Source organism: Bombina bombina, chromosome 11 (assembly GCF_027579735.1).
Source record: "Bombina bombina isolate aBomBom1 chromosome 11, aBomBom1.pri, whole genome shotgun sequence".
In the NCBI taxonomy this organism is placed as follows: Eukaryota; Metazoa; Chordata; class Amphibia; order Anura; family Bombinatoridae; genus Bombina; species Bombina bombina.
Genome location: NC_069509.1, coordinates 48047589 through 48068157, shown reverse-complemented (window position 1 = coordinate 48068157; position 20569 = coordinate 48047589). Strand labels below are relative to the sequence as shown.

At 37.2% G+C, this 20569-nt stretch overlaps 1 protein-coding gene across 1 annotated transcript in view; it reads right to left on the bottom strand.

Moving 5' to 3' along the window:
• Positions 1–2050: 2050 nt before the first annotated feature.
• The window catches only part of CACNG3 (calcium voltage-gated channel auxiliary subunit gamma 3), a 182000-nt gene continuing 163481 nt past the window's right edge, over positions 2051–20569 (bottom strand). Inside the window, exons 2-4 of the mRNA XM_053694335.1 lie at positions 16186–16269; positions 5179–5319; positions 2051–2568 (exon numbers count right to left, since the gene is read on the bottom strand). Of these exons, the coding sequence (XP_053550310.1) occupies positions 2051–2568; positions 5179–5319; positions 16186–16269 (743 nt within the window). The remainder of the gene's footprint in view (positions 2569–5178; positions 5320–16185; positions 16270–20569) is intronic.

Genomic DNA, 20569 nt, shown 5'->3' with positions numbered 1-20569 from the left:
GTTAGAGAAAGGGGGCGAGAGAGTGATGGAGAGGGGGAGCAAAAAAGAGAAAGAAAGAAGACAGAGAGAGAAAATAGAGAATAGAGTCAGTCAGGATGAGTTAAGAGAGAGTCAGGACAATGTAGAAAATACATCTAGAACAAGAGAGAGAGAGGAAATAGAGAATAGAGTCAGTCAGGATGAGACAAGAGAGAGTCAGGACAATGTAGAAGAGACATCTAGGACAAGAGAGAGAGATATAGTGAGAACAAAATAGAGAATATAGTCAGTCAGGGTGAAGCAAGAGAGTCAAAACAATGTAGAAGAGACATATTGGACAAGAAAGAGACAGAGACAGGACAATATAGAAGAGACATCTAGAACAAGAGAGAGAGAGAATGGAGGAGACAGTCAGGATAAGGCAAGAGAGAGACAGAACAATATAGAAGAGACATCTAGGACAAGAGAGAGACAGACAATATAGAATATAGTCAGTCAGGGTGAAGCAAGAGAGAGACAGAACAATGTAGAAGAGACATCTAGAACAAGAGAGAAAATGGAGGAGACAGTCAAAATGAGGCAAGAGAGAGTCAGGACAATATAGAAGAGACATCTAGAACAAGAGTGGAGGAAGACAGTCTTTTTCAAGTACTAAAGCCACAGCCTGTTTATAGGAACAATCATGGTAAGTTGAGAGATATAAACATAGCTAAGTGCCTCACTGCCTAGTTCTAACATTCCTTGTCTTTTGAGCGTTCAGTAATTATATTGTGTTTGCAGCTTTGTGCTGTGAATTCTGTATCACAGTATACCATATCTAGGACACATCAAACACATATTAACCACGGATAGCTGCATCTTGCAATCCTAGCACCCTATACTGCTGCCTTATGCAATCTTCTTTACACTCCAAATCTGTCCTGTTTAAATATTCATACCTTTTTTCTATGGAAACTGACTAATTCTGTCACCCAAAAACAGCTGAACTGCATTATCCAATCAAAACCCTCCATTCACCTGACCTGGAACACCTTTCTCTATAACACAGACAGGTGACAGATAAGCAGCTCTTTATTGTACAATACACTCTGATTGGCTCAGACAATTTTAATCTTTACATTTTACCTGACGCCACCCACACACCTGTCAAAACAACACTTCAGAATAAAATTTGCGTGGGAATTTTACCCTGCATTAAAATTCTGAACACACACATTTCGTTTTACAGGAAAGATACTGAATTTTAATGATTATTCCAATTCTGTTTCCCATCTTCAGAATTTTCAGCTTTTTTTAACTTTCTGATTTTACCTGTAAAAGTATCTTTTAAAAAAACTATATCCTAATGTGTATTTTTCTCTCCAACTTCAAAATAATTATTGTATCCTTTCTATGTTGCTGTTTATGTTCAGAGATTGCTTTAAACATTTGGCATCCAAAAATAAAAAATAAAAAAAAAATAACACTCATTTTGGGCATGCCTGCTTGATACAAGTTGTTCCACTATAGCTAAGCTATAGCTAAGAATTATATTATTTACCTCTTAATTCTCATTCACAACTGTAATAGTCCTGCATTATTTCTCCAACAACAGAATACGGGATCAATAGCATGAAAAATTTGGGAAGAAATATATGGAAGATCAGCAATACCATAACCTAATATTTCTAGACTATTATTACATTTTTTTTTAGCACCCCATCACCTAAACAATGTTTATTATATTTTCAGATAGTCCTGAAAATCTTTGCTTTATTGTCCACTGGAATTCTAAACTAGCTAAAAGGATTTTGGAGATTTCAATTCTTCAGTCCTAACATTTATCAACACTCAATCATTTATCTAAATTCTTATTTCTTGCAATTAATTCTGTAGCAAACATTTGTATTCACACATGAGTATTGATTCCTTCATATGTCTTACATGACTAGTTTGTGGAGATCATCCAATCTCTTTTTTGTTGGATGACGTAGGGGGTGTGTGTGTGATTCACCTCTTTGGTGATTTTATGAGGTTCCCCATTGAATTATTCTAGGCCATTTGTTGCTCTTCCATTGCTAAGAGGTCAACTTCAAACAGGTGTAGTGCGTCTGTTGGAAGGATTGTTGTGTAAAGACTCTTTGTAATCCTTAGGGATAGAATTGTGGACTTGTAGAAAGTTATGTTCCCTCTCAGAGTTTAGCAGAGTGCCCACAGTCATCTTGGTAGGGTCACGAGAGGTCAATGTATACAGGGATATATCACTAGTGGGAATGGCATTGAAGGTTTTTCCAACAGGAGAAGGATCTCTAGATCGAGGCTCAGTAGAACGGGAACTGGAGCGCCTACGAAATCGGTATCGGTAGCTGGGTATACGTGAAAAGGCCGTTTTTTTAAAGAGGTCAGAATGGGATTTAGCTCGAATTTGTCTGTGCTTTTCTATAAACATATGCACAGCGAGGACACCGACCATCTCAGCAATGATGAAAGACAAAGCCCCAAAGTAAAAGGACCAACCATAGGAATAATTGCTTTTTTTGGAATCACTCTGGCCTGGATCACCAGCATTGGCTGAAATATAGACAATAATTCCTATAATGTTGCTTAAGCCTGAAACAAAATAAAAATAAAAAAAATGGAAAAAAAAAAAGGAATTAGACAGAAATTTATAGGACATTGAAGACAAACATTTCTATCATGTATGAAATGTAATATGTTAAAAGTATTTTTGCATAAAATAATTTGAAATAAAACATTAAATATAATTTTATGTGCATTAGAATTGAATCACTAGGTTAAAAAGATCTACAAACATAATACATGTTTCAAAATCAATTAACTGTTGTTTTAATAACAAAAATTGCAGAACATACCATTTGAAAGGCTATGGGGTCGAAAACCACTGCTACATAACTTGTCCGCCTGTTTTTGAGAGGGAGGACAGAAATCCACCCGATCGAATATGATCGAGTTGATTGACACCCCCCTGCTAGCGGATGATTGGCCACAAATCTGCAGGGGGCAGTATTGCACCAGCAGTTCACAAGAACTGCTTGTATAATTATAAATGCCGAGAGCATATGCTCTCTGCATTTATCGATGTTCAGCGGACATGATACGCTACATCGCATTATGTCCGCTCACACATTAATAAATTGACCCCTTTGAGGGCTGTTTATCAATATCTCATTTGCTATGGCCAATTAGGGGCAGCTATAAATCAGCCCTTGACCATGTAAACTAATAGAAGGGCCAGAGTTCTGGATTTATATGGAATACACTCCAACCTCATTGGGAGGGTGGAATAAACACAATTTTCAGATTTAAATTACAGTAAAAGCAGACAAAATTAATAATGAAAGTATATAGTGGATGATCACTGTACATTATTGAACATCTTATGGGGAATATAAATTATATTCCTGTAAATGCATGGTCTAAAATGAAACATCCTCTTCTATGTATGTGTTGTAGCCACTGCCAGGATCTTTCTTTCTGCCATAGCCACTTCTAATCTAAATGTTTTATTCACTTTACTTGGATTGCTGCACCTAGGACTCACACAGCATTGGGCACCACACATTTCTGCCTGGCTATCAATAAGAATGGCAGCCAGGCAAAACAATGTTCTACTTATAATTCCACTGCAATAGCCCTGTGTGCAATGCTGAGACACCACACACCACACAGGGTAAACCAAAGCAGCAGGTAGCAGCAAAGCTGCCCAGGGAATATTAAGGTATGAAGCTGACAGAGGGAATTTATCGTAAGGATCTGATCTGAGGTCAGAAGCTGGTACAAAACTGACAAAGAGACTACAGAGAGAGAGTTTGACCTTTTGTTTCTTTATATTTAGCGGCAGATCAGGCGCCTGGTCATCTTTTACTTCCTTCCTATTTTAAGACTTACTTAAAGGGACAGTAAATCTAAATTAAACTTTCATCATTCGGGTAGAGCATACAATTTTAAACAACTTTCCAATTTACTTGTGCATTCTATTTTGCTTTGGTCTCTTTTTATCCTGGTGAAAAGCATACCTACAGTAGGTAGGCTCAGGAGCAGCAGTGCACTATTGGGAGCTAACTGGTAATTGGTGGCTTCACACAAAGGGGCCAATTTATCAATGTGTGAGCGGACATGATACGAAGTAGTGTATCATGTCCGCCGCACATTGATAAATGCCGACAAGCAATGGGGTTGATTTCTGTCCGCCGCTTCAGAGCAGGCGGGCAAGTTATAGAGCAGCGATGTTTAGACCCTCAGGCTCGCCGGATACAAGGGGCCTCAAGCTCCATACAGAGTTTGATAAATATGCCCCAATGTGTTTAGCTTGCTCCCATTGCTGCTCATTCAACAAAGGATACAGAGAGTACTAAGCAAATGTTTAAATTAAAGTAAATTGGATAGTTTTTTTCCAAAATGGAAATGATATTCTCTGAATCATGAAAGAAAATTTAATTCTCAGACCTGATTCATAAAAGTCAGGCTGGCACACCTGGTCATCTTATAGTTCAGCGTAATGCTTATCATTAATTGCCAGCTTCTGGTATATAATATACTGGGACCAATCAACCCCAGGAAAAGTGACTTTAAATCAACTTTAATACTTACACTTCCTGTTCGTTCCGCATTAAAAGTGATAATTTTTTATAGTGTTGTTTGAAACTACATTGTATGAAGTATTGTTAACCACAGAAATGGGTGAATGTGGTGAAAGTGCCATCCGCTTGGTAGAACTAATAGTCCTGTGGACATTCATTTTGGACAATCCAATGTTGATATGAACGAAAATCCATTAAAATTCGTTAATCTAATGTTATTTATGGTTTTCGAATGTTACTTTCATTTTCGAATGTTGATAATTTGATTGAATATCCACATTTGAAATTTCGAATGTAACATTCGATTGATCAAATACTATTCAGAAGTTCAATAGTTCATGTGGGAGGGAATTTAGTAAATTGATACATAATAGATACAAATATATTTATTCAAATTTTTTCTAATTTGAATATTGCAAACATCGATTTGAATTATGCAATATTTAAATTAGAAAAATTTGAATTGAATATTACATTTAAAGATCGCATTAGAAATAATATTACATCGTACAAACATTCAACATTTTAAACGAATGTGTTAAAATTTTCTAATGCCTTTTGGTGGTGTTTTTTTTTTTTTTTTAAAACGTCTAGATTTTTAGAGATGTTTGGAACTGACCTGCAGAGACAAAGAAGATTCCTGCACTCAGGATAACATTGTGTCTGTTTTTATTAAATTCACTGGCTGCAACACAAAGACCCCCAAAGAACAGAAGGCCCACACTGAGGATTGGGAAGATACTAGACGCCCGAACAGCACCTGGTGGAAAGAATAAAATTGTTAAGATATTTATCCTGATTTTATGAACCTCTGCTGCTTCTGTAATTCTGAGTTTGAAGTTGGAAGTAGAGATACGATTTGGCGAACGTTTGACTATTATCATACAAAGGTTTCTGTTAAATAATTGTTACATTTTGAAATACTGATGCTTACACCAAATTTTAAAGAAGCAACCTACTGTATATTTTTCTCTGCTGCACCAAAAAGGTCTATTTTAAAATGTATTTTTGTTTTGTTTTGTTTTTTGACATAGGCTCCAAAGCGAGCAAATTTCTTGAGCACAATCTGTGTGTAACTATTTAATACACGTGACCTGTAGAGCGAGTTTTAGGGTGCAGTGGCTTCAGCTGCCATATTGTAACCTATGCTGTATATATAAAAGTACTGTTTAATAAAGAAGACTGAAATCAGTGATTGCTCCCTGCTGTTACTCAGCACAATTTGCTTCAGCTCCCTCTACAGGTTGCTTTGGTACACACACTAAGGCAAGAACATATGGCGAGATTACGAGTTTTGCGGTAACAGGGGTGCGTTGCTAACGAGCATTTTTTTTAAACGCTCCCTTAAGACAACGCTGGTATGACGGTTTTTTTTAAACCCGGCGTTAGCCGCAAAAAGGTGAGCGTAGAGCAAAATTTAGCTCCACATCTCACCTCATTACCAGCGCTGCTTACGGTAGAGGTAAGCTGGCTAAACGTGCTCGTGCACGATTTCCCCATAGGAATCAATGGGGCAGATTCAGCTGAAAAAAACCCTGCAAAAAAGCAGCGTTCAGCTCCTAACGCAGCCCCATTGATTCCTATGGGGAAAGGAATTTTATGTCTACACCTAACACCCTAACATGAACCCGAGTCTAAACACCCCTAATCTTACACTTATTAACCCCAAATCTGCCGTCCCCGACATTGTTGCCACCTACATTATAATTATTAACCCCTACTCTGCCGCTCCAGACACCGTCACCACCTACATTATCCCTATGAACCCCTAATCTGCTGCCCCCAACATCGCCAAACCCTACATTATATTTATTAACCCCTAATCTGCCCCCCCAACGTCGCCGCAACCTACCTACACTTATTAACCCCATTAACTACAATTAAATAAATTATTCCTATTTAAAACAAAATACTTACCTGTAAAATAAACCCTAAGATAGCTTCAATATAACTAATAGTTACATTGTAGCTAGCTTAGGATTTATTTTAATTTATGTTAACTAGGTACAATAGTTATTACATAGTTATTAACTATTTAATAGCTACCTAGTTAAAATAAGTACAAATTTACCTGTAAAATAAATCCTAACCTAAATTACAATTACACCTAACACTACACTATCATTAAATAAATTACCTAAACTAACTACAATTAACTACAATTAAATTAAATAAACTAAAGTATGAAAAAAACCAAACACTAAATTACAGAAAATAAAAAAATAATTACAAGAATTTTAAACTAATTACACCTACTCTAATCCCCCTAATAAAATAGAAAAGCCCCCCAAAATAAAAAAATTCCCTACTCTATACTAAATTACAAATAGCCCTTAAAAGGGCTTTTTGTGGGGCATTGCCCCAAAGTAATCAGCTCTTTTACCTGTAAAAAAAAATACAATACCCCCCCAACATTAAAACCCACCACCCACACACCCAACCCTACTCTAAAACCCACCAATCCCCCTTAAAAAAACCTAACACTACCCCCTTGAAGATCACTCTACCTTGAGACGTCTTCACCCAGCCGGGCACAAGCGGACCTCCAGAGGGGCAGAAGTCTTCATCCAATCCGGGCAGAAGAGGTTCTCCAAGCGGCAGAAGTCTTCATCCAGACGGCATCTTCTATCTTCATCCATCCGGAGCGAAGCGGGTCCATCTTCAATCCAGCCGACGCGGAGCATCCTCTTCAAACGAAGTCCAAGCGAAAATGAAGGTTCCTTTAAATGATGTCATCCAAGATGGCGTCCCTTGAATTCCGATTGGCTGATAGGATTCTATCAGCCAATCGGAATTAAGGTAGGAAAAATCCTATTGGCTGATCCAATCAGCCAATAGGATTGAGCTCACATTCTATTGGCTGTTCCAATCAACCAATAGAATGCAACCTCAAGGCATCACTGCAATAACTGGAAAGCAGCTGGAAGTGAGCAGGATCGCTTCCAGCTGCTTTCCAGACCAAGGACGTACGCCACACGTCCTCGGTCATTAACTGTATTTTTTTTGAGGACGTGTGGCGTGTAGTTATATTGTAGCTATCTTAGGGTTTATTTTATAGGTAAGTATTTAGTTTTAAATAGGATTAATTTATTTAATTGTAGTAATTTTATTTTGTTTTATTTAAATTATATTTAAGTTAGGTGGGGTTAGACTTAGGGTTAGACTTAGGTTTAGGGGTTAATAAATTTAATATAGTAGCGGCAACGTTGGGGGTGGCAGATTAGGGGTTAATAAATGTAGATAGGTGTTGGTGATGTTGCGGACGGCAGATTAGGGGTTAATAAAATTTAACTAATGTTTGCGAGGCGGGAGTGTGGCGGTTTAGGGGTTTATATATTTATTACAGTGGCGGCGATGTCCGGTCGGTAGATTAGGGGTTAAAAACTTTAAGTGTTTCCGATGTGGGGGGCCCTCGGTTTAGGGGTTAATAGGTAGTTTATGGGTGTTAGTGTACTTTGCAGTACTTTAGTTAAGAGTTTTATGTTACGGCGTTAGCCCATAAAACTCTTAACTACTGACTTTTAAATGCGGTAGGAGTTTTGACAGGAGAGGGTCTACCGCTCACTGCTTCCAAGACTCGTAATACCGGCGTTAGGCAAATCCCATTAAAAAGATAGGATACGCAATTGACGTGAGGGGATTTGCGGTAAGCTCGAGTCGCAGAAGAAAAGTGAGCGGTACACCTGTACCTGCCAGACTCATAATACCAGCGGGCGTTAAAAAGCAGCGTTGGGACCTCTCAACGCTGCGTTTTAAGGCTAACGCAAGACTCGTAATCTAGCCGATAGTACTTAAAGGGACATTAAACACTAAACAAATGCTAGACAAAATGATGCATTCAAAGAAAAGATTAGTCTGAGAACAACATGTAGATATTCTTATTAAAATTTAATTAGCTGTTTAAATATTGACAAAATAAGTGTGGATTTAGGATAGAATACATTCTAATGATTGCAGATGTCCTTTCCTATTTGTGATCTGACTTTTGATATACGGTATTCCTCCTTTTTACTCTACTGTTAGTTTCCTGACAGTTGCTGGAAAGAATTTCTGTAGCAAGATAATGTTTCCAGTGCAAACAAAAACACACAAAATAATGTAATGTCTGTCTTTTCCTAAATGATAAACTCTCCAGCCAGTCCCAGAAATGCCAGAGGCTTGCAGATAGCAACAAGCGATCGGTGTATCTTTATTTACTAAGTCCCAGCAAGCATCTCGTCGCTATCAGACTGTTTGCTTCAGGCAGCTCGGCAACAAGCAGGATTGGCTCCGGTCTGCCAAGTATTGTAGACTCAAATGTGAATGATTATTGACCGTTGAGTGGCTGGGCTTTAAAGGCCGCTGGAGTGTACTAAATTATATATATATATATTATCTGTTTAGACTTAAGTAAAAATGTATGCAGTTCAATAGCTACGGAGATAAATTCTAATTATAGTTCTGTCACTGGGAAGGAAGATTTTACTTAAAGAGATAATGAACCCAATTTTTTTTCTTTTATGATTCAGACAGAGCAGGCATTTTTAAGTAACTTTCTCATTTACTTCTATTATCAATTTTTCTTTGTTCTCTTGGTATCTTTTTTGAAAAGCAGGAATGAAAGCTTGGGAGTCAGCCCATTTCTTTCATGTAATTAGCAAGAGTCCATGAGCTAGTGACGTATGGGATATACATTCCTACCAGGAGGGGCAAAGTTTCCCAAACCTCAAAATGCCTATAAATACACCCCTCACCACACCCACAAATCAGTTTTTACAAACTTTGCCTCCCATGGAGGTGGTGAAGTAAGTTTGTGCTAGATTCTACGTTGATATGCGCTTCGCAGCAGGCTGGAGCCCGGTTTTCCTCTCAGAGTGCAGTGAATGTCAGAGGGATGTGAAGAGAGTATTGCCGATTTTAATTCAATGGTACCTTCTACGGGATCTATTTCATAGGTTCTCTGTTATCGGTCGTAGAGATTCATCTATTACCTCCCTTTCAGATCAACGATATACTCTTATGTACCATTACCTCTACTGATTCTCGTTTCAGTACTGGTTTGGCTTTCTACTACAGGTAGATGAGTGTCCTGGGGTAAGTAAATCTTATTTTTTGTGACACTCTAAGCTATGGTTGGGCACTTTTATGTAAAAGTTCGAAATATTTCTGTTTAAACATTTATTTGCCTTGATTCAGGATGATCAATATTCCTTATTTCAGGCAGACAGTTTCATTATTTGGGATAATGCATATGAATTATCAATTTTTTTCTTACCTTTTAATTGACTTTTTTCTCTGTGGGCTGTTAGGCTCGCGGGGGCTGAAAATGCTTAATTTTATTGCATCATTTTTGGCGCAGACTTTTTTGCCGCAAAAAAATTCTATGTCATTTCCGGCGTCATACTTGTCGCCGGAAGTTGTTCGTGATTGCGTCATTTTTTTGACGTTTTGCGCCAAAAGTGTCAGCGTTACCGGATGTGGCGTCATATTTGGCACCAAAAGCATTTAAGCGCCAATAATGTGGGTGTCTTTTTTTGGCGCTAAAAAATGTGGGCGTCATTTTTGTCTCCACCTTTTTTTCACATTATTTAAGTCTCATTTTTCTTTTGCTTCTGGTTTCTAGAGGCTTGTTCATTGGCATTTTTTCCCATTCCTGAAACTGTCATTTAAGGAATTTGATAATTTTGCTTTATATGTTATTTTTTCTCTTACATATTGCAAGATGTCTCAGATTGACCCTGGATCAGAAGCTACTTCTGGAAAATCGCTGCCTGATGCTGGTGCTACCAAAGTTAAGTGCATTTGTTGTAAACTTGTGGTAACTGTTCCTCCGGCTGTAGTTTGTGATGAATGTCATGATAAACTTGTTAATGCAGATTCAATTTCCATTAGTAATGTTCCATTACCTGTTGCTGTTCCATCAACATCTAATACTCAGGATGTTCCTGTTAATATAAGAGATTTTGTTTCTAAATCCATTAGGAAGGCTATGTCTGTTATTCCTCCTTCCAGTAAACAAAAAAGGTCTTGTAAAACTTCTCATTTCTCAGATGAATTTTTAAATGAACATCATCATTCTGATTTGTCTGTTTCTGATGAGGTTTTTTCTGGTTCAGAGGATTCTGTCTCAGATATTGACACTGATAAATCTTCATATTTATTTAAAATGGAATTTATTCGTTCTTTACTTAAAGAAGTTTTAATCGCTTTAGAAATTGAGGATTCTAGTCCTCTTGATACTAAATCTAATAAGCGTTTAAATTCGGTTTTTAAACCTCTTGTAGTTCTTCCGGAAGTTTTTCCTGTCCCTGATGCTATTTCTGAAGTAATTTCTAGGGAATGGAATAATCTGGGTAATTCTTTTACTCCTTCTAAAAGATTTAAGAAATTGTATCCTGTGCCATCTGACAGATTAGAGTTTTGGGACAAAATCCCTAAAGTTGATGGGGCTATCTCTACTCTTGCTAAACGTACTACTATTCCTACGGCAGATAGTACTTCCTTTAAGGATCCTTTAGATAGGAGGATTGATTCCTTTCTTAGGAAGGCTTATTTATGTTCAGGTAATCTTCTTAGACCTGCTATTTCTTTGGCTGATGTTGCTGTAGCTTCCACTTTTTGGTTGGAGGCTTTGGCGCAACAAGTGTCAGATCATAATTCTCATAGCATTGTTAAACTTCTTCAACATGCTAATAACTTTATTTGTGATGCCATCTTTGATATCATCAGAGTTGATGTCAGGTATATGTCTTTAGCTATTCTAGCTAGAAGAGCTTTATGGCTTAAAACTTGGAATGCTGATATGTCTTCTAAGTCAACTTTGCTTTCCCTTTCTTTTCAAGGTAATAAATTGTTTGGTTCTCAGTTGGATTCTATTATTTCAACTGTGACTGGGGGGAAAGGAACTTTTTTACCTCAGGATAAAAAATCTAAAGGTAAATATAGGGCTGCTAATCGTTTTCGTTCCTTTCGTCAGAATAAAGAACAGAAGCCTGATCCTTCCCCTAAAGGAACGGTTTCTGTTTGGAAACCATCTCCAGTCTGGAATAAATCCAAGCCTTTTAGAAAGCCAAAGCCAGCTCCCAAGTCCACATGAAGGTGCGGCCCTCATTCCAGCGCAGCTGGTAGGGGGCAGATTACGATTTTTCAAAGAAATTTGGATCAAATCGATTCACAGTCTTTGGATTCAGAACATTGTTTCTTTAGGGTACAGAATAGGTTTCAAGGTAAGGCCTCCTGCAAGAAGATTTTTTCTTTCTCGCATTCCAATAAATCCAGTGAAGGCTCAGGCATTTCTAAAATGTGTTTCAGATCTAGAGTTGGCTGGAGTAATTGTGCCAGTTCCAGTTCTGGAACAGGGGCTGGGGTTTTACTCAAATCTATTCATTGTGCCAAAGAAGGAGAATTCCTTCAGACCAGTTCTGGATTTAAAAATATTGAATCGTTATGTAAGGATACCAACATTCAAAATGGTAACTATAAGGACTATTCTGCCTTTTGTTCAGCAAGGGCATTATATGTCCACAATAGATTTGCAGGATGCATATCTGCATATTCCGATTCATCCAGATCACTTTCAGTTTCTGAGATTCTCTTTTCTAGACAAGCATTACCAATTTGTGGCTCTGCCATTCGGCCTAGCAACAGCTCCAAGGATTTTCTCAAAGGTTCTCGGTGCCCTTCTCTCTGTAATCAGAGAACAGGGTATTGTGGTATTTCCTTATTTGGACGATATCTTGGTACTTGCTCAGTCTTCACATTTAGCAGAATCTCATACGAATCAACTTGTGTCGTTTCTTCAAGAACATGGTTGGAGGATCAATTTACCAAAGAGTTCATTGATTCCTCAGACAAAAGTAATCTTTTTAGGTTTCCAAATAGATTCAGTGTCCATGACTTTGTCTCTGACGGACAAGAGACGTCTGAAATTGATTTCTGCCTGTCGAAACCTTCAGTTTCAATCATTCCCTTTGGTAGCCTTATGCATGGAAATTCTAGGTCTTATGACTGCTGCATCGGACGCGATCCCCTTTGCTCGTTTTCACATGCAACCTCTTCAGCTCTGTATGCTGAACCAGTGGTGCAGGGATTATACAAAGATATCACAGTTAATATCTTTAAAACCGATTGTACGACACTCTCTGACGTGGTGGACAGATCACCATCGGTTAATTCAAGGGGCTTCTTTTGTTCTTCCAACCTGGACTGTGATCTCAACAGATGCGAGTCTGACAGGTTGGGGAGCGATTGCTAATCTTCCTGATATTCATTGTTTTGTACAGGCTTTGGTTTGTATCAAACCTGTCATTAAGTCAATTTCTCCTCCTTGGAGTTTGAATTTGGTTCTGGGAGCTCTACAAGCTCCTCCTTTTGAACCTATGCATTCTCTAGATATTAAATTACTTTCTAGGAAAGTTCTGTTTCTTTTGGCCATCTCTTCTGCTAGAAGAGTTTCTGTGTTATCTGTTCTTTCTTGTGAATCTCCTTTTCTGATTTTTCATCAGGATAAGGCAGTGTTGCGGACTTCATTTAAATTTTTACCTAAGGTTGTGAATTCTAACAACATTAGTAGAGAGATTTTGGTTCCTTCATTATGTCCTAATCCTAAGAATTCTAAGGAAAGATCATTACATTCTTTGGATGTAGTAAGAGCTTTGAAATACTATGTTGAAGCTACTAAAGATTTTCGAAAGACTTCTAGTCTATTTGTTATCTTTTCTGGTTCTAGGAAAGGTCAGAAGGCTTCTGCCATTTCTTTGGCATCTTGGTTAAAGTCTTTGATTCATCATGCTTATGTTGAGTCGGGTAGAACTCCGCCTCAAAGGATTACAGCTCATTCGACTAGGTCAGTTTCTACTTCCTGGACATTTAGGAATGAAGCTTCGGTTGATCAGATTTGCAAAGCAGCAACTTGGTCTTCTTTGCATACTTTTACTAAATTCTACCATTTTGATGTATTTTCTTCTTCTGAAGCAGTTTTTGGTAGAAAAGTACTTCTGGCAGCGGTTTCAGTTTGATTCTTCTGCTTATAATTTCAGTTTTTTTCATTATAGAATTAAATTTGTTTCGGGTGTGGATTATTTTTCAGCGGAATTGGCTGTCTTTATTTTATCCCTCCCTCTCTAGTGACTCTTGCGTGGAAGTTCCACATCTTGGGTATTGATTATCCCATACGTCACTAGCTCATGGACTCTTGCTAATTACATGAAAGAAAACATAATTTATGTAAGAACTTACCTGATAAATTAATTTCTTTCATATTAGCAAGAGTCCATGAGACCCACCCTTTTTTTGTGGTGATTATGATTTTTTTGTATAAAGCACAACTATTCCAATTCCTTATTTTTTATGCTTTCGCACTTTTTTTCTTATCACCCCACTTCTTGGCTATTCGATAAACTGATTTGTGGGTGTGGTGAGGGGTGTATTTATAGGCATTTTGAGGTTTGGTAAACTTTGCCCCTCCTGGTAGGAATGTATATCCCATACGTCACTAGCTCATGGACTCTTGCTAATATGAAAGAAATGAATTTATCAGGTAAGTTCTTACATAAATTATGTTTTTAGGTTCAACACCTGGGTAGCGCTTGTTGATTGGTGTCTAAATGTAGCCACCAATCAGCAAGCGCTAACCAGGGCTCTGAAGCAAAAAAGGTCCGGGAACCTAAGCGTTCATTCCTGCTTTTTAAAATAAAGATATCAAGAGAACGGAGAATAATTGATAATAGGAGTAAATTACAAAGTTGCTTAAAATTGCTGCTCTATCTAGCAAAACTGATACAAATTGATAACCTACCTTAAGTGCGCAAATGCCTAGAGAAACAAGGTGTGAGGAGGGGGGAAATAAACACTAGTCCATAGAAAATTAGATAACAGGATTAACAAGTCTTGATGAAAGAAAATGGAACAAGCACAATTTTCAGATGTATTTTACAGCAAAGCAAAGTAAATAAATAAATAATGAATATTACAATAATGTTATATATACAGTACTTTTAATGATTAAACATTTGGGCTAGATTAAAAATGGATCAGTAATTACCGCTCCCACTTGCATGCTAACGCTGCATGATTCCTGCTCTTTGCCTGCGTCAGGTATCGTGCTTATTACAAGTTGAAAGCAAATGTTTTTTGATTGCACGCTAGCTAACCCAGCACGGGCAAAGAGCAGAAGTTACAATATCTTGACGTTAACATGCTCTCCCTTAAAGGGACACTGTACCCAAAAAATTTCTTTCGTGATTCAGATTGAGCATGAAATTTTAAGCAACTTTCTAATTTACTCCTATTATCAAATTTTCTTCTTTCTCTTGGTATCTTTATTTGAAATGCAAGAATGTAAGTTTAGATGCCGGCCCATTTTTGGTGAACAACCTGGGTTGTCCTTGCTGATTGGTGGATAAATTCAACCACCAATAAAAAAGTGCTGTCCAGAGTACTGAAACCAAAAAAAAGCTTAGATGCCTTCTTTTTCAAATAATGATAGCAAGAGAACGAAGAAAAATTGATAATAGGAGTAAATTAGAAAGTTGCTTAAAATTGCATGCTCTTTCTGAATTACAAAAGATTTTTTTTGGGTACAGTGTCCCTTTAAACTTCAATGAAGAGACAAACATGGAAAAAAAACACCCATACTTACACATTAACCAAATCTCCATAAGCCTCCTACTCAAACCCTAACCCGTTGCATAGCCCACCGCAAAGTCCCCACTACACTATTAACCCCTAACCTGCTGCATAGCCCACCACAAAGTAACCCAGTACTGTTTAACCCCTAAACCGCCCCCGCCCCCCACCGCATTGGTAATTTGTTTGTTGTTTTCTGTAATGGTAGTTTTTTTTATTTTTGTAATGTTAGGTTTTTTTAATCCAGGAAAAGAAGGCTGAAGTGGCAACCCTAACCTAAATACATTCTCATATTTTTAACATAAATTCCTACAGAAATTAAGCCATTATTTGCAAGCTGAAAATAAACTGTGTTCAACATTCATAACTATTTAATATATACGTAATTTCAAGCACTTTCCAGCATATTCACCAAGAAGATTGTATTTGTTTCTATATTTAGCAAACTGTGCACTACCAAAATAAGGCAACAAAAAGCAGGAATGTAAAGCTTACAAGTTGGCCCATCGTTAATTCAGCACATGGGTAGCTGAACCAACGATTGATAATTGGAGTAAATTAGAAAGTTGCTTAAAATCGCATTCTCTATCGGAATCATGAAATAAAAAAAATTGGTTTCAGTATCCCTTTAATATGGCATGCTCTATCTTAACAATGAGAGTTACATTTGTTAAGTGAGCACAAAGTAAATGTTGTTCTTCCATCTAAAATAGGGCATTTTAAAAAAAATTTTTACAGAACAAATATTCCTGTACTGAGAAAAACGATTTTTCTTTTTTTTCATGCTTCTTTGAACAGCTCTAACAACGAATACAGACAGAACAGCTTTTTTATGTTTTACATGTAAAGATAACAACATATGGGTCTTGTAAGGGGACTTCACATCTTTGTTACGCTACCATAAAAGCTGCTGTAGAAGGGAGATTACAGAAGAGGTTGTTTTGGGTTTCTTCAATGGCCAGACTGTGGACCACTGAGGTTCAGAGTCGAACCTTGTAATCGCAAGCGCTAAGGTTCTTACGTAGCAAATACTCAGCGGTGTCCTGTTCATAATCTGCATCCTCCGGGAAATGATCAATTTTCTTGCATATCCCTCGGAAAGCTCCTGCGGGAGAGAGATAACTGATTATACAAAAGCAGCGAAACCCCAAATAAAACACACACGTAAAGCTCTTCAGAGATGCAGAGGGCTGTGATGCAACTAAACGCACAACAGGGGTAATCTGCAATTTAACCCTTCCTTTTTCATCTTACTTAGCCACAAAATTATCAAAGAGACATTACATGGAGAGAAAGCACTTAAAGATTGTAATATAAAATGCTTAACCCTACACAATAAGACTACTTTGCAATATACTTTGATTATTTACTTTTCCTGTTATTTTAAGTCTGAAAATTGTGGATGTTCCGATCCTAAAGACACACATGGCAGCTTCACAAGCCTAACCTTACCATCTATCTCCCTAATTTGCGGTTCATACTCTTTTTACTATAGCCAAACAATACCTAATTTGTTAATACAAATAAGGAAGTGTTGGGTAGACTTTTAAAGGGATAGTTCAGTCAAAATTCAACTTTCATGATTCAGATAGAGCATGCCATTTTAAGCGACTTTCTAATTTACTCCTACAATCAATTTTTTTTCCTTCTATTTGTATCTTTATTTGAAAAAAGCAAGAATGTAAGCTTGGGAGCTTTTTGGTCCAGCACCTGGGTAGCGCTTACTTATTTGTGACTATATGTAGCCACCAATCATCAAGTGCTACCCAGCATTCTGAACAAAAAATGGGCCGGCAGCTAAGTTTACATTCTAGCCTTTTGAAATAAAGATACCAAGAGAACAAAAAAAAGATAATAGGAGTACATTAGAAAGTTGTTTAAAATTGCATGCTCTATCTGAATCACAAAAGTTTAATGTTGACGGCACTATCCCTTTAAATGTAACCTTGTCCCTAACCCTAAATGTAACTGTAACCCTAGCCTTATCCTACATGTATCTCTGACCCTAGTCCTAAATGTATCTAAACCTAACGCTAAATTTATCTCCAACCCTAACCTTACTCTAAATGTAACTCTAACCATAACCCTAAATGTAACTCTAACCCAAAATGTATCTCTAACCCTAACCCAAAATGTAACTCTAACCCAAAATGTAATTTAACCCTAAATGTAACTCTAACCCTAACCGTAAATGTAACTCTAACCCAAACCCTAAATGTAACTCTAACCCAAAATGTAACTCTAACCCTAACCGTAAATGTAACTCTAACCCTAAATGTAACTCTAACCCTAACCGTAAATGTAACTCTAACCCAAACCCTAAATGCAACTCTAACCCAAAATGTAACTTTAACCCTAAATGTAACTCTAACCCTAACCGTAAATGTAACTCTAACCGAAACCCTAAATGTAACTCTAACCCAAAATGTACCTCTAACCCTAACTGTAAATGTATCTCTAACCCTAACCCTAAATGCAACTCTAACCCTAACCCTAAATGTAACCCTAACCCAAGCCTTGCCCTAAATTTATCTGTAACCCTAACCCTAAATGTAGCTCTAACCTTAACCCTAAATGTAACCCTAACCCTAGCTTTGCCCTAAATGTGTCTGTAACCCTAACCCTAAATGTTTCTCTAACCCTAACTCTAAATGTAACTCTAACCCTAATGTTAAATGTAAATCTAACCCTAACCCTAAATGTAACTCTAATCCTAACCCTAAATGTATCTCTAACCCTAAATGTATCTCTAACTCTAACCCTAAATGTAACTCTAACCCTAAATATAACCCTAACCCTAAATGTAACCCTAATCCTAAATGCAACTCTAACCCTAACCCTAAATGTAACTGTAACCCTTACCCTATATGTAGCTCTAAACCTAACCCCAAATCTAACTCTAACCCTAAATGTAACCCTAACCCTAAATGTATCTCTAACCCTAACCCTAAATGTAACTCTAACCCTAACCCTAAATGTATATCTAACCCTATCCCTAAATGTATCTCTAACCCTATCCCTAAATGTATCTCTAACCCTAACCCTAAATGTATCTCTAACACTAACCCTAAATGTATCTCTAACCCTAAATGTATCTCTAACCCTAACCCTAAATGTAACTCTAACCCTAACCCTAAATGTATCTCTAACTCTATCCCTAAATGTAACTCTAACCATAACCCTAAATGTATCTCTAACCCTAACCCTAAATGTAACTCTAACCCTATCCCTAAATGTATCTCTTACCCTAACCCTAAATGTATTTCTTACCCTAACCCTAAATGTATCTCTAACCCTAACCCTAAATATAACTCTAACCTTAGCTCTAAATGTAACTCTAACCCTAACCCTAAATGTATCTCTAACCCTAAATGTATCTCTAACCCTAAATGTATCTCTAACACTAACCCTAAATGTAACTCTAACCCTAAATGTAACTCTAACCCTAAATGTAACCCTAACCCTAAATGTATCTCTAACCCTAAATGTATCTCTAAAACTAACCCTAAATGTATCTCTAACCCTAAATGTATTTCTAACACTAACCCTAAATGTAACCCTAACCCTAAATGTAACCCTAACCCTTACCCTATATGTAACTCTAAACCTAACCCCATATTTAACTCTAACCCTAAATGTAACCCTAAATGTATCTTTAACCCTAACCCTAAATGTATCTCTAACCCTAAATGTATCTCTAAACCTAACCCTAAATGTATCTCTAACCCTAACCCTAAATGTAACTCTAACCCTAACCCTAAATGTATCTCTAACCCTAAACCTAAATGTATCTCTAACCCTATCCCTAAATGTATCTCTAACCCTAACCCTAAATATAACTCTAACCTTAACCCTAAATGTATCTCTCACCATAAATGTAACTCTAAACCTAAATGTATCTCTAACCCTAAATGTATTAACCCTAACCCTAACCCTAACCCTAAATGTATCTCTAACCCTAACCCTAAATGTATCTCTAACCCTAACTGTAACTCTAACCCTAACCCTAAATGTAACCATAATCCTTAATGTATCCCTAACCCTAAATGTAACTCTAAACCTAACCCTAAATGTAACTGAAACCCTTAACCTATATGTAACTCTAAACCTAACCCTATATGTAACTCTAAACCTAAATGTAACCCTAACCCTAAATGTATCTCTAACCCTAACCCTAAATGTATCTCTAACCCTAACCCTAAATGTATCTCTAACCCTAACCCTAAATGTAACTCTAACCCAAACCGTAAATGTAACTCTAACCCTAAATGTAACTCTAACCCTAACCCTAAATGTATCTCTAACCCTAACCCTAAATGTATCTCTAATGCTATCCCTAAATGTAACTCTAACCCTAAATGTAACTCTAACCCTAACCCTAAATGTATCTCTAACCCTAACCCTAAATATAACTCTAACCTTAACCCTAAATGTATCTCTAACCCTAACCCTAAAGTATCTCTAACCCTAACCCTAAATGTATCTCTAACCCTAACCCTAAACGTATCTCTAACCCTAACCCTAAATATAACTCTAACCTTAACCCTAAATGTATCTCTAACCCTAACCCTAAATGTATCTCTAACCCTAACCCTAAATGTATCTCTTACCCTAACCCTAAATGTATCTCTAACCCTAACCCTAAAGTATCTCTAACCCTAACCCTAAATGTATCTCTAACCTTAACCCTAAATGTAACTCTAACCCTAACCCTAAATGTATCTCTAACCCTAACCCTAAATGTATCTCTAATGCTATCCCTAAATGTAACTCTAACCCTAAATGTAACTCTAACCCTAACCCTAAATGTATCTCTAACCCTAACCCTAAATATAACTCTAACCTTAACCCTAAATGTATCTCTAACCCTAACCCTAAAGTATCTCTAACCCTAACCCTAAATGTATCTCTAACCCTAACCCTAAATGTATCTCTAACCCTAACCCTAAATATAACTCTAACCTTAACCCTAAATGTATCTCTAACCCTAACCCTAAATGTTTCTCTAACCCTAACCCTAAATGTATCTCTTACCCTAACCCTAAATGTATCTCTAACCCTAACCCTAAAGTATCTCTAACCCTAACCCTAAATGTATCTCTAACCTTAACCCTAAATGTATCTCTAACCCTAACCCTAAATGTATCTCTAACCCTAACCCTAAATGTATCTCTAACCCTAACCCTAAATGTATCTCTAACCCTAACCCTAAATGTATTTCTAACCCTAACCCTAAAGTATCTCTAACCCTAACCCTAAATGTAACTCTAACCCTATCCCTAAATGTATCTCTAACCCTAACCCTAAATGTATCTCTAACCCTAACCCTAAATGTATCTCTCACCCTAAATGTATCTCTAACCCTAACCCTAAATATATCTCTAAACCTAACCCTAAATGTAACT